Genomic DNA, 12,228 nt, shown 5'->3' on the forward strand with positions numbered 1-12,228 from the left:
GAAGAAGAAGAAGAAGAAGAAGAAGAAGAAGAAGAAGAAGAAGAAGACCTGAGGGAGGGAGAGACAGAAAGAAAAAAAAGGGGGGAGAAAAAAATTAAATTTTAGCAAATGCAAGGCAGAAAAGCCCTATCTGGTGGAAATCAAACCTCTAACATACTATATTTTAAGAAGACAGATGTAATAACAAACACAATTCTAAAGAGACAGCTAGGCTGCAGAGATGGCTCAGAGAATAAAAGTGCTTGACATGCAAGCTAGACAACTTTAGCTCAATTCCCAGAACTAGAACAGATGTTTAGTATAACTAACATCTGGAAGTTGTCCTCTGACCTCCACATATGCACTGTGGTATTTGTGTATAGTCACACACACACACACACACACACACAGGCATACATACACACATATACAATAATAAAATAAAACAAGAAAGGGCTCACTCAGTATTACTGACTGAAATTTTAAAATAGAAAGTAATGGCTGGGAGCTACAGGCCAATTATCGTGAACTATAATTTGTTAAATGCTTGGCCTGCTTCCTGTGTACAGGCATTGAAGATTAAGCTGCATATGTTGTACCTGGATAAGTTCAGTCCCTAATCAGATGTTAATACAGACACATGCAGAACCCACAGGAATTTAGCCATTAAACAAAGCACAGAAAATGAGACCTTTTCATTAAGTTCTTAAAACAAACACAACATAATTGGATTCAAGAAAAATAAAATAAGATGTATCCAAAGAACTAACGAAAGAAAGAAAACAAAGACCGAAGAAGTTAGTTACTCCTAGATCCCTATTCTTTACAGACACAATGAGCCAGACTGTTTTGTTTCAATTTGACAGAGTCTCATTATGTAGTCCAGAATGGCCTTGAACTTACCGTCCTACCTAAACCTCCTGGTGCTGAGACTGCAGGCATTTGCCATCACATCTAGCTTGTCTGGTATTTTATTTTATTTCTTCTGCTGAGAAACTGTAGATTTTTTTTTTCTCAGACTTAAACAACTACAAGAATCTCTTCTGACTAATCCCAGATTCCCACTGTGGCAGCTGAGATTTAAAGCCACCTGTGCCACTAAGTTGCTGGGAGAGTTTTGATAAACAGCCCAATAGCTCAGTAAATTCATCCTGCTGCCTGCCCCTCCCTCTCCAGCCTCCTCCACCCGTAATGCATACTTGCCAAAAATCACAGGCAAAGGGGGATTGAGTGTCCATGCTTGAATAAATCCTTATTGGCAGACAGACCTAATATTTAGCACGGGGGGGGGGGTGTGGTTAATAATGCTGTGCTAACCTGAGCACTTGCATCTTTGGCTGGAGCCAAGCTCTAGGCTACTACTACTGCAGTCCTACAAGCCACTATCAGTCTGCCATCCTTAAACCTTAGAGAAATCACAGGAGACCAAAAAGAAACTCAACAGCAGGAATATTCATCATGGACAGAATTCAGACACAAGTTATGGCCTTCCTTATGTTACTACAGTTGGCAGGCACCCAAAGGCAGCATGACTGTGATGAAGGTCTGTGGAACAAGGCCTTGCAAATGAATATTTTGCAGACTGAAAAATGAGAGCTGGAGAAAGACACCAATTTCCCTCCAACTCCTCTACTTCCTGGCCTAAAGTAACATAGCCACTGTTACACACTTAAACTGAGTCTACTAAAAGATCTTTCCATAAAGCCAAGCCAGAGTCAAGAGACAATATCAAATTTAAACATGCCCACCTTAAAACTCCTTTCATTTCAGTTAACATCTTTGCCTTGTCAAGACTTCTAATCTCCAGTCCGTTGCTACATTATAACCTAATTCAGCTAATTCACTTGCAAAAAGCGTTTCCTGATTCATAATATTTCCCCTTTGCAAAAACACAATCACTGGAAACATTTTAACCTGTTTTTTTTCTCCAGGCCTAAGGTGATCTATCATAACCTTGAATGAGATAATGCATATGAAAGTGCCTTAAGAGCAGTAAAGTGCTAGACAAATATAAGGTGTTAGTAGTCATCCAAACTATCATTAGTCATTTTCTACTTCCAAGTCAGAACACTGGCTGCATCCATCTGCTGTTAATTTTGTTGTTTTGCTTTTTGTTTGTTTGTTTTTTGTTTTTACCTATTCTCATCAACTCGGAAAAAAAAATCCATACAGTCATGCTTCTAAGGTAAGAGCCACACAGTACACATTGGAAAGTTGGATGCATCAAAGTGAGAACCTTAGTAGGTTACAAAGCAGTGATTGGGGATAGAAGACAAAGAAGTACAATCCCCAGAACATTGCAAGAATGTATCAGCATGATTCCTTCCTCTGCCTTCACCCTACAGCTTTAGGGCATAAACTACAAAGGGGGGGAAAAAACGCACAGGAAATCGGCCAATAGTTCTCCAAACATCCATCTGGCATTCACCGGCCATCATCCTCTGCATGTGACCCAAGGGTCACCTGGACAGTTTTACTTTACTGGAAGCCATATGGACCAAAGGCTAAGGGTGGCCTGGCTGGCTACCTGACCTCCTCCACAGAGACCAGTTTCCCTTTTCTTGCACAAGGAGGTCAAAAGCCTTTCAAAGTAGCTCTGTAAAATCCCCCACAATTATGGAACAAAGAATCACCAGGACAGACAGGCTGTCAGGGGCTAGGAGAAGTATAACTCCATCTCATCTTACAGGTAGAGAAACTGAGGCCCAGGAAGGGTACTTTCCCCAAAGCCATACAATTAATTAATTCCAGGTCCCCTAAGTCTTCTAAAAGCCTCTAAAATCTTTCCTTTAAAAACCACAGTGCTGCCAGGTTTGAGGTCAACACACCAGTAGCAGTCCCAGTGAGGCTGAATTTAGCCCTTTGTTGACCTTCTAGATCCTTAGTTGCCAGAGCCTCAAGACTCCTTTGTAGAGGCACCCTCTGACCCTCACCACCTGCCAGCCTAAAAGAAGCACTCGTGTCTGAAGAAGCACTCAAAACAGCTACTCAGATGTGTTGTTTCCTCTCATTAATAAAAAGCCCATTCATTTAAAAAGAAAGAAAGACGACTGGTCAAATTTGCACAGAAGGTTTAGCTAGGACAACCCTGGACTTTGTTGTGAATGTGGTCCCTTTCCTGCTCTCCCGCCCCTGACCCTCTTCCAAAAAAAAAAAAAAAAAAAAACAAAAAACAAAAAACCACAAACCGCTGCTCACCCAGTCTCTTTTCTATGCTTTTAGTGGCCCACTCAGTAACTTCCTTTTTATTCCAGAGTTATCTACACCTCCTTAACATCTGTAAGATGCCAAGGGGCCAAGGTCATTCTTCACATTTATAGATCAGGAAACTGAGGCCAAGAGAGTGCAACCAAATGGTTTTCTAGGAAAGCAGATCTGGCAAATATCTGAGCGACAAGTACATAGCAAAATCCTACAGGATGGCTTGACCACCCTCTGCCACCCCCAGTTTAGGACTGAAAGCTTGTAACTCCAAAGGAGAGTTGGTTTGTTTTCCGCCCCATCTTTTGCCTTGAGGCAAGTGACCTCTATCCTGGAACCTTGCAGGGGCTGTAAAGTGAGGATAATAATCTCAATACCTCCTGCCCCAAGCAGGGTTGTCACAGTTCTCCTGAAAACAACCTTCAGCAAATATAAAATCAATAAAGACGCTCACAGGCTTCAAAACTACTCCCAGTTAAAAACACAGCAAGTTTTCCTCAGCCTGTAATCTAAAAACCCCTGATTGCTTTCCCTCTCTCTCCTGTCTCCTCATTCTCCATGAATTTATACCTTCAGAACATCCCTGAGCAGACTGAGTAAAGAAAGTCCCACCCTTTGGCCCTCACACAAATTACTTGTTTCTAGCTGGCAATTTATCCTTCCTTTCAATACCATTTGTTTGTTTTAACATAGCTAATGGGTAGAGGTCATGAAAGCAAAAGAAATCAGCTCTTTGAGCATCCTTGGATCAAGTCCATAGGATGGGGAATCAGAGTGGTAAGATATAAAGGTTTGAAAAAGTAAATATCCTCTCACCTCAGATGGAGAATTTCAACCCTAATGTTCTCAAGTCAGTGTGGGGTTGGGTTGAGAGAGCTCTCAGTAGCCTTGGGTTGCTCAAGCTTTTCACAACCCAAAAGCAGACCTCACCATAGGAGCATAACCTCCCAAATGAAAAGAGTCATAAGAGAAACCCCTAAAACTATTTCCCCAATATACCACAGTGGAGACAAGGAAGCTTGTGTGACCACCTCCAGGAAAGAGCCCCTGGGAACTACAGCAAAAGGCAAGAGAGCTGGGCCACGCGATGCCACAGATGTGATCCTGCAGGAGCACCAAATTGAGGCTGGACTTCCTGTTGTGGAAAAGGCCAGGCCCCAGCAGAGCTAGGAAAGGAGGGGTAAGTCATTTCTAGTGTTCTTCCCCTCCACTGTAGGGCTGACCCATTGTGCAAGGCTGAAGTTAGTACAAAGGCAGCCGCTGTTGGAAAATCATTTTTAAGGGTCCCACTTCCCATGGGGACGAAGTGTTCTGTGCTACAGTGTCCTGAGCACACAAATGACTCTTATCACTTAAGCTGCCCAGGAAAAAGTCAACAGACTCACATGCATCATGGTGACGAGGTGACAAGGGTTGAGCAGGTAGATGACGGTCTTGGTGGCGAACTTAAAGCCCACCTCCACCCCGAAGATCAGGCACAGGGCTACTAAGAGCAGATTCTTGCTCAGGCTCTCCTTGCCTTCCTTTGGCCGCTGGGTCACCTGCTGTGGCTGGCTGCCAAGGCCACCCCTACCGTCCTCCATCTGCCTCAGGATGTGCCGCAGGGCCACCAGGATCTCCAACAGGGCCAGGGTCAGGACCACCACACTTTCCAGCAGCCGCTGCTGCCAAGACAGGAAGGCAGCACAGTCGGGGCCCCCATTGCCTGCAAAACTGGGGTCGACACCCCCATAGAGCCAGTCCAGGAGAGTTTGGTAGCTATACCGGGACATGATGCAAAGTGGCTCCACTTGACTATGGTACAGGAAGCAAGAGCGAGATGGAACACGAGACCGAAGGGTTGCCCGGGCGGTGGAACATGTAAGGAGGGCACACCCGCACGCGAACCCTCTGGACACTGGGGCACCTAGAACAGGGGAGGGACAGCTACACGCGAGGCCCGGGGTAAAGTGCTGGCTCTAACTTGTCCCCACGGCTGTCTGGGGAGCCCCCCGCGCTTCTCCAGTGGCCACCAACGAGGCAGGGTTGAAAGGAGCCGTTGGCCAATCTAAAAGGAAGGAGAGGAAAAAAAGGTCTCAAAGAGGCAATTGCATGGGAATTAACGAAGCGGGGAGGGATAACTAGCGAGGGAAGAAAAGGGGAACTGGACTACGGCCAAGCAAGCAGAGGTCGAGGGAACTTGGAGGCCGAGAGGGTTAAGGGCGGGGACCTAGGAGACCTGACCCTACAAGGGAGCCAAGCGGGAGGCAGAGCAGAGTTAAAGAGAGGGGACCCGGGGAGGCTAGGAGAGAAGCTAGTAGGGCTGGGCAGAAGGGGAAGGCGACAGGGAGGGCAGGAGCGCCGGACTCCTCATCTCACGCACTCCACGAAAGGGGGATGTCTTACTTCTGCAACCGCGTGGTCGCCTCTGCCCCCAGCTAGTAACTTCGCCGCCGACGGGGCCCCCTCTCCAGTCAATTTAGAGCGGTCCCGGACCAGCCTCCCGCCCCTTGGTACACCCCCGAACTCCCAGCTCCACCCTCCTTGGCCCCTCACTCCCGCCCTCCGGGGCCAGCGCCACTCTCAGCCCTCGGCCCGCCCGGGACCAGCCCCTAAGGCGCAGGCGGGCAGCAGGAGGAAGCCAAGAAGGAAGGCGGGGAAGTGGGGCCCGGCCATGGGGCCGCCACCCTCCGCCCTGCTGCCGCCGCCACTGCATCTTCCCTCTTCTCTTCGCCCGGCCCCCAGGGACGAGCCGACGCGTCCCCTTGGGGCTCCACTCACCCGCTGCTAGGCCCCGCCGCCCGGGCTCCACCGATCGCTCAGTCTCCCCGCACTCGCGGCAGCCCCAGGAGGCAATCGGCTGTGCTCCCTAGGCGGCCGCCGCAGCTGCCGCCACCGCCGCCGCTGCTCAGGGCTCCTCCTCCCTGTCTTCCTCCCCCAGCAGCCGCCGCTTGCTTCCTCCGGTTTCCCCTCCCTTTCCCCCTCGCCGCCAACTCCCTCCACCTTCGGCCCTCCTACGGTCCACTTCACCCCACCCCCACCCCCAACACACAGTCCTCAAGCTACCGCAGCTCTGCCGATCCTCCTTTCCACAGCCTACCCCCACCGCGTCCTCGCCTCCCACCTCCTGCCCTGCTTCCAATTGTCTCCCCCTCCACCCCGCTGACCTCCGGAGGCCCCATCCCCGCCTCTTTCCTCCTCCTTCCCCCGCCTGTTCCTTCTGCACGCGCGCATAGCTTTGCTCCTTCAAAACTGTGACTAAATTCGCCTCCCCGCCTAAGTCGGGTGGACTAACTCCTCCGGAGACCCGGTTCTCTGACCACTACTTTATATACCAGAGCACATACAAGGCGCTCAGCTGGCCCTCACTAACTTCTAGGAGTAAGACAGTGAAACTACTGGACAGGCTTTGGCTTTGGGAATGTGCCGAGTATAGTCTTCCCGCCTCCCTTCTTCCTTGAAGTGGGAGATTCATAAAAGACCATGCAAGTATGGTTTCTCACCCTTGTAGTCACAGCTTCACTTTCTTCAGCGCCTAAGTTGGGGGCTTCGCCCTGGACTCCTTCTAGCCAGGCTCTGATAGTTTTCTCTCTCCTACTCCACAGACCACCCTGGCTCTCTAACTCCTTCCCTCCCCCCAACCTCTCTCAGTCCCCCCCTCTTTCAACAACAGTACCTTCAGGGACAGATTAACTGGAAAAAAAGAAGCGTCTCCTGACTTCAACCCGTCCTCCCTCCCCCTAAAGAGAAAAAGCCGCTGCTTCCTAACCCTGCCTTGGAAAGAGCAGCCAGGCAAGACAAAGTGAGTGCTAGCTGGGGTCCAGGGGGCCCCTCTTCTCTGGCACTTTCTACCTAGTGACTGTGTTGGCTCTTCTTAGGACCAGGAATTAAGGAAAGAACTACTCAGAATGTACCTAATATTACTTTAATATTTATTGGATACTCACATAAGTTGGAAGACTATCCAGAAAAACCACAGTTAGGCACCTTGCCTAGGAAACACTTTCAGATGTTGGCTGTATGCCAGTCTTAAAATGTAAAATACAGTCTACTGTATTATCAGGCCAATACCCTCCCATCTTTTCCAACCTAACAAATACAGCTAGGCGAGCTTGTCTGACTTCAAGCTTTGTGAAGCATTTACCATACAGGCATGATGTTTTTCAAGTGCTAATTAATAAAGAATGGCAACAAACAAGAATCAGTTCAGAGGCATTCACTGGCTCTCCTTTGGTGTTTTGCTAAATCTTAGCAATACCACCAAAGAACAAAGCTTCTAGCAGTGGAATGTAGCATCTGGAGTGCCTATCTTCAAAGAAGAATGAAGATACAGCTCTCAGAAATAGCTTCATTAATCCCTCTCATTTCCATGCTGACCTTCACTAGGGAATCCGGCCTAGCCACTTCTGTGTGTACCAAATTACTGTCTTTAATGACTGGAACCAGGCCAACTTCCTGACCTAAGCTCCAAATCCCTTTTTTCTTTTTTGTAGGTAGACAAAGTGGGTTTCCCTTTACTTTTTTATTAATTTGTTGTTTATTGTATCTGCATGAGTGTTTTGACTACATGTCTATCTGTGCACCACTTGCATCCCTGGTGTCCAGATAGGACTGCAGTTATAGACTGTTGTGAGCCACCCTATGGTTGCAAGGAATCATACCTGGATCTTCTACAAGAGTAGCCAGTGCTTTTAACTGATGAGTCATCCATTTAACCCCCCAAAATGCTTTTTAAATTTCATTCTGGGTTGGACAGATGGCTCAATGGTCAACAGTATTTTCTATTCTTGCAGTGGATCTGGGTTCAATACCTTGCATCCATATGGTGGATTACAACCTTCTGTAACTCCAGTTCCAGAGGGTATGACATCCTCTTCTGGCCTTTGTTGTCACTAAGCAAGCACATGGTGCACAGACATGTATGCAGGCCAAACACCCATACACATAAAATAAAAATAAATCAATCTTTAAAATAAAATTAAAAGATGTGTATTCTAACTAATCTTATTTATGCCAGTTGCTTTTGTAGCCTTGAATAATTTGCTCAGCCTTTCATTTCTTCTATTTCTTATCTCTTAATTGAAGGATAATGTTACCTAATTCACATTCAAATGAGTTGAATTCTGTAAAAACAATACTTAATGTCAGATACATGGAAAGTATCCACTAAATACTACCTGTTTTTAACAACCCCAGCATTTGCATGTACATTTAAGTGTGTGGACATATACACTCCAATTCTGTTCCCTCAGCTACATCTGCAGAAAAAAGTCACCCTCCAAAACCCATGGAAAATCACATTCTTCTCAATCCCCCAACCAGTCCCCAGATCTCTCTCCCTCCACGAACTTCTATAGCAGTTATTGCCTGCACTACTCATTTTATTTTGAATCACATACTGCCTTCCATTGTTCTCTCTGTGAGTCCTGCCTCCCACACCCAGCTCTTTGACAGCATGGAAGGGTCATAATCTTTTCTACACAAACAAACCCCTCAGCACCTAACAGAATGACACATAGTAAACACCAAGTAAATACAAAGGGATTATTTTCCCCATAGGTAAAGAGGTAAGCAAGCAATGATCTAAAGTTCTGGGTCGAACTTTACAAACAACAAAAATCTTCAGACGAATGTCTAGACATTTCTTTGCTGAGAGAGCCTATTTATGTCCAAACTGAGAAGAAACTTTTTTTTTTTTTGCTTTTTAAGAAGAGTATTTTAAAAATTATTTTACTTATTTATTTATTATGTATGAGCATTGGACACTCAAGTACCATGCCACATATGTGGAAGTGAGAGGACAACAATCAGGAGTTGGTTCCAGTCTCTTCTTTCAGCATATAGGTTCCAGGAGTCCAAGTCAGGTCTTCAATCTTGGTAGCAAGTACCTTTACCTGCTGATCCATGTGATTGGCTTTTAAGGAAGTCTTAGTGGCACACAATTAAAAGAGAACCTAGAATCCCCCAGCAGTTTGAGCAGTTAAGCACCCTTCTGAGAGGGACTGGTATAGGGCCTCTGGGGACAGCAAAGTGGAGCCAGATATGAGTGGAGGCCTGGCAGGAGGTGGGAGGCAGGAGTGGGCTATGGAAAGAATGCTGTAAGGAGGGACAGTGGTACCTCAAGGACATGTGCTTATAACGGTGGTGGGTGATATAGATAGGAGGGGGGCCAAGAATGGAGGGAGTTGGGGGTGTGTGGGGGGCAACTTCTTTGCTTTGTTTTGCTTTTTTGTGGCATTTTTTGTTCATTTGTTTGTTTTTATGAGACAGGGTCTCCCTATGTAGCCCCTGGTTGTCCTAGAACTCAGGTTCAAAGATCAGATTGGCCTGGAAGTCACAGATCTCCCTGCCTCTGCCTGCTGAATACTGAGATCAAAAAACATGCAAGTCTTCTTGGGATGTTTTTGTCAACAGTCTCTTAGAAACCTACTGGACATAAAAGGGTATAATTCTGTGAGCTCCACCTCCCTGTCTTCTCAGGCCTGTTTGATCTTAAGACAGACAGCTGATCTCCTGATTTGGTGGCATGAGTCACCTCTCTGCTTGTAGAAACAATCACTTAAATTCTTTGGGCCAAAGTGTCTTCCCAGTTATGAGCTCAGGTGACCTCCTGGAGCTAATTGGTCACAGGCAGCACCTTGTCTTCTTTTAAGACTCTCAAGTTAAATGTGCGCATTCAAAGTCCTCCTCCTGCAAATGATACTTTGAATCTACTTGTGCCCTTCTTTCTACAATGAAAGCTTGTTTTATATGGTTATTTCCTCCCAGTTGAAACATTTCCTCCCAGAGGGAGAAGGGAGGCTCTTAAGACTGGAGAAGCTAACGAAATATACAAGGCTGGGAAAAACTCAGAGAGCTACAAGATTTACAAGACGACTTCCCAAGGTTAGGTGCACAGTAAAAGACTTCACTGGGAAGAGGAGACTCCAGAGCAGTTGCCTACAAACTGTGTGAGGGAAATCCAGGGATGTGGCATGAATGGTGTAGTCACCCATGCTGGGGTAGGCTTTCACTGATGCAGCTGCCTTTGACTCACCCATGGTCCTGTAAGTAAGCCCAGACAAAAAGCTAGATCTCAGTGGAATGATTTTTTTTTTTTTTGTCTATTATTAATGCACTATCTGGGTGGAATAGGTATTTGCCGACATCTCCCTCAGGAAAAGGCTTGTAACAAACTTGCAAGTCAAACGCAAGCAAAAATAATAAACTACATGAAGAGAGAAGCCATTATTTTGGTCTGTCTGCTTTCTGTTTCTCCCCCTCCCATTCATGCAACACCAGCATTTATTCTCTACATAGTCAGGGAGCCTCTGCAATGTGCAGAAGAATGTTCTGAACCTGTGAGCAATTCTTGCTCTGAAGGAGCTTACGATCCACCCTAGAGAGCTCTTATGAACAAGAAAGGTTAAATTAACAATACTTCCTGTGAGGGGGCTATAAAGCCAAGCAGATAAGAGTAAATCCCACCTGTACAAATGAACTACACTGGTAAGATTTGCGGAGCAGCAAAAATTTAAGGGTAGATCTGTGTGTGGTGGCACTTAGCCTTAACCTCACAAAGTAGGTGACTGAGGCAGGTTCATCAGGCCTTTAAGGCCAAATTGTATAGCATAGCATGTACCAGAGCAGGTGATGCTCTTTAACAAGATCCTGTCTCAAAACAAAACAAAATTGAAAATCAGAGATGTGGGAATCCAAGGAAGCCATATGTAAAGGCATGAATGTGTAAAGAACAAACAAACTCCTCAGTGAGAGTGTATTTTTTTTTTTAACATGGGCATGGCCATGTCAAGGACCCAATGCTTCAGAACTGTAGAAACAGCAAAGCCTTCCTCTGGTCCAAATCCAAATGTTTACTAATATTTGGCCAATGTGCGCAAAAAGTAGCAAGTGCAGCTTCTTTCTCCTGGTTGTTTACAACAAGAGGCTGTTCACTTACAGACATCTCCTGCTGAGATTAACTACCTCTTCTTCCCCATGCTGTACATAATAAACAAGCTGAGGTCCCAAGTTCTTTTTGTAGTTGGCACTGCATCCAAGCTTTTCTGTTTCTGTGCCTGTGTCTGCCCTGTGTGTGTGCCATTGTCACCCACAGTCAGGTCAAATCCCACCCAAGCTGCCATGTGGCACAGGGGTAGTTTATATAAAGCTAAAGTCATCTATAGCCACTTGGAGGTGCAAATTAATCTAACCCCATGGTGATCACTTGAAAATTATCTGGCTGCTTCTTTTTTTTTTTTCTCTTCTAATTTTTTATTAGTTATGTTTTATTAACTCTGTAATCACAGCTGTATCCCCCTTCCTCATTCCCTCCCAAACCCTCCCTCCCTCATCTCCTCCTTGCCCCTTTCCAAGTCTGCTGATTGGGGAGGAGCTCCTCCCCTTTCATCTGACCCTGTTTTATCAGGTATCTTCAGGACTGGCTGCAAAGTCCTCCTCTGTGGCCTAGTATGATGTGGAAAGGATAGGAGCTCCACAAGGACCAAATATATCTGGGCACATATATATTTTTTCTGAGACTGACACTCAACCAAGGACCATGTATGGATATAACCTAGAACCTCTGCTCGGGTGTAGCCCGTGGTAGCTCAGTAACCAACTGGTTTCCCATAGTAAGGGGAACAGGGACTATTTCTGGCAAGAACTCAATGGCAGGTTCTTTGACCTCCCCACCCCCCAGTCCTGCTGGCTGCTTCTTTAAAACAACAAATCTTGGGCTGGAGAGATGGCACAGCAGGTAAAAGTGTTTGCTGCTAAGCCTGACTGCCTAACTTTGACTGCCTGAGAGACTCACATGGTGGAAAAAGAACCAATGCTTGCAATTTGTCCTCTGACTTCCACAGGTGTACTGTGGTAAACATATGTTCTTGAATGTGTGTGTGCACATACATTCAACTAAATAAGTAAATGTAATAAAATAAATGCAAGTATTGGGTTACACCTCAGGCCAATTGGAACCTCTGGAAATAAAACCTTACAATGGGACTTAAAAAGAAAGAAAGAGAGAGAGAGAGAAAGAAAGAAAGAAAGAAAGAAAGAAAGAAAGAAAGAAAGAAAGAAAGAAAGAAA

General features: G+C 45.9%; 1 protein-coding gene across 3 annotated transcripts in view; it reads right to left on the minus strand.

Moving 5' to 3' along the window:
- Positions 1–6,061, minus strand: part of Tmem164 (transmembrane protein 164) — a 161,810-nt gene extending 155,749 nt beyond the window's left edge. Inside the window, exons 1-2 of one of the 3 annotated variants that reach the window (XM_055604975.1) lie at positions 5,941–6,061; positions 4,566–5,227 (exon numbers count right to left, since the gene is read on the minus strand). In XM_055604975.1, coding sequence (XP_055460950.1) covers positions 4,566–4,952 — 387 coding nt within the window. In that variant the 5' untranslated portion in view covers positions 4,953–5,227; positions 5,941–6,061. Of the gene's footprint in view, positions 1–4,565; positions 5,228–5,565; positions 5,616–5,940 lie in introns of those variants that run through there. The other 2 variants (XM_055604974.1, XM_055604976.1) reach the window with 2 other exon arrangements.
- Between the last annotated feature and the right edge of the window lie 6,167 nt (positions 6,062–12,228).

This window comes from Psammomys obesus, unplaced genomic scaffold (assembly GCF_907164565.1).
Source record: "Psammomys obesus unplaced genomic scaffold, mPsaObe1.curated_primary_1811, whole genome shotgun sequence".
Classification (NCBI taxonomy): Eukaryota; Metazoa; Chordata; class Mammalia; order Rodentia; family Muridae; genus Psammomys; species Psammomys obesus.